General features: G+C 55.7%; 1 protein-coding gene across 1 annotated transcript in view; it reads right to left on the bottom strand.

The window, feature by feature from the left end:
• The window catches only part of ABLIM2 (actin binding LIM protein family member 2), a 126,051-nt gene that overhangs the window by 73,098 nt on the left and 50,850 nt on the right, over positions 1-2,103 (bottom strand). Inside the window, exon 7 of the mRNA XM_007456866.1 lies at positions 1,089-1,176. Coding sequence (XP_007456928.1) covers positions 1,089-1,176 — 88 coding nt within the window. The remainder of the gene's footprint in view (positions 1-1,088; positions 1,177-2,103) is intronic.

Raw genomic sequence — 2,103 nt, 5'->3', positions numbered from 1 at the left:
GCCTCTCACTGTTGTGGCCTCTCCCGTTGCGGAGCACAGGCTCCGGACGCGCAGGCTCAGCGGCCATGGCTCACGGGCCCAGTCGCTCCGCGGCACGTGGGATCTTCCCGGACCGGGGCACGAACCCGCGTCCCCTGCATCGGCAGGCGGACTCCCAACCACTGCGCCACCAGGGAAGCCCCTTCCTACCGTTTTGACAAGTGTCCAAATAATCTTTCTTTACCAAGGCTTGGGAATGAATAAGCCACAGGGATGGGGTGGGTCTTCAAGGTGATAAAATTAAGTGTAGCTCGAAGGAGAACTCCTAGCACCCCGGTGAATAAACATGTAAAGCAATAGCTGGGAGCTGGGTGCTCCGGTCTGAGTGTTGGTGCAATTTTTTGAACAAAAGCGGCAACGAGCTGAACAGGGTCACTGCAGAAGGAGGGAGGGGGCAACTGGCTGTCACCTGCTGCTTCTCCAGGTCTGGTGGCCACAGAACGCCTCGCCTTTATTCTATTGTTATTATTATTATTTTAATGGTGAATGGGTTGGGGATTTCCCATGAAATGCCACGAAATGGGTTAGAAGGTTGGCTATGTTTTTCTCCAGAACTCTCTTTACCGACACTTTGGCGACTCCCTTGACCAGGAAAAAAGCCTCAGGGGCGGCCCGTGGTCTCCACACTCCCTCATCAATCAAGGGAGGGTAGTGCGGGGGAAAGCCCTGAGACATGGACCCTGGGCTGAGGGGCTTTCAGGACAGGCTTGAAGCGACCACAGACACCACAGACCACATCCATTTACGTTTGGCTGCTGGGACCCAAATTTCCAACACTCCTGCATCTTTGCTCTTGAATCTGGCTTTTCTCTCATCTCATCCATCTCAGGTTCACGGACATCACGTGGATGGACGATGCAAAACCAGGCAGGCTGTCACTCTGCCGACTCTGGCGGGTGCTCCGTGGGGAGAGCCTGCTGGGCCCTGGACCCCCATCCCTGCTGGGAGGCGGGGTTCCCTAACTAGCGGGAAAGCTCGCTGACACACCAGGGCACACCCGGCACAGGGTGTGGGCCCGGGAGCCGCCTGTTTGGTGCTTTCCTTCTTACCTTGCAGATACATCTCCTCGCCTTCCGCGAACATCCGGCCGCACCCGACACATAGCGCACACAGAGGGTGGAAGTGCTTCTCGCCCGCCTGGAAAAAGCACAAAGCACAGGCGTTTCTGCTCAGCGCACGGCATGTCCTCACGCAGGTGCTCAGGTGAGGCAGGAAGGCGGGCTGTGTGGTGGACAGCCCACACCCAGGGGGATGGGACGGGACCGGTGGTGCCCCAGGCCACCCAGGGTGTGTGAATGTGGCCCCTGCCCACTGGGGCCACGCCTGGGAGCAGAGACCAGCCTCCGGGAGAGCAGCTGTGTCACCAGCTCCTCCCCGCTCAGTGGTGGATGGGTCTGCCCCACCCACAAGGCAGAGGGGGGCCAGGTCCCACGCACCTCTGTATCTTGGTGGGGTGGGGAGGGAGGACCTAACGTTATTTTCCCAGATGGAGGGACAGGACAGGTGGCGTGAAAGTGATAGATCATTTTCTTTTTGTCTCTCTGTATCGCTCAGTTTTCTCAATGAGCGTTTTGCTGTTTCTATCATTCTTGAAACCCATTCAAATCAATTAAAATATTAATACCGAAATAACCAAAACAAAGGACATTGGCAAGTTTGGCTTATTTCTACACGGTACCAAAAAAATCACCCCAAAATACTGTCTTCAGCATGACTGTACACTGACTATTCCTTCACCTGGGTTGGGTGTAGCTGCAGCCTGCTGCTAAGTGTGGATGTAAACCCCCTCCCTCTTTCCTGAGATGCGAAGGTTAATCACCACTCTCTGAAACTGAATTAGTATACTCTCCTGAATCAGTAAGTAACGGGGTGCAAATTCATTACAAGCACCTCACTTTCCTTCCCCTTCCCCACCGGTGCCTTTGGTGCAAACCAGGCCCGAGGGGACCCCTGAGTATCAGGGAGGAAGAATCCAGAACAGACTCCCTTCCTGCGTGGGACCGGAGGTGCCAGTCTGCATGGCCCACCCATGTCTCCAGGCAAAGGGATGCTTCGGGGAAGCGT

The sequence above is a fragment of the Lipotes vexillifer genome, unplaced genomic scaffold (assembly GCF_000442215.2).
Source record: "Lipotes vexillifer unplaced genomic scaffold, Lipotes_vexillifer_v1.1 scaffold63, whole genome shotgun sequence".
Lineage (NCBI taxonomy): Eukaryota > Metazoa > Chordata > Mammalia > Artiodactyla > Lipotidae > Lipotes > Lipotes vexillifer.
Note: the sequence above shows the minus strand (reverse complement) of the source record. Positions and strands in the feature narration are given on the sequence as shown.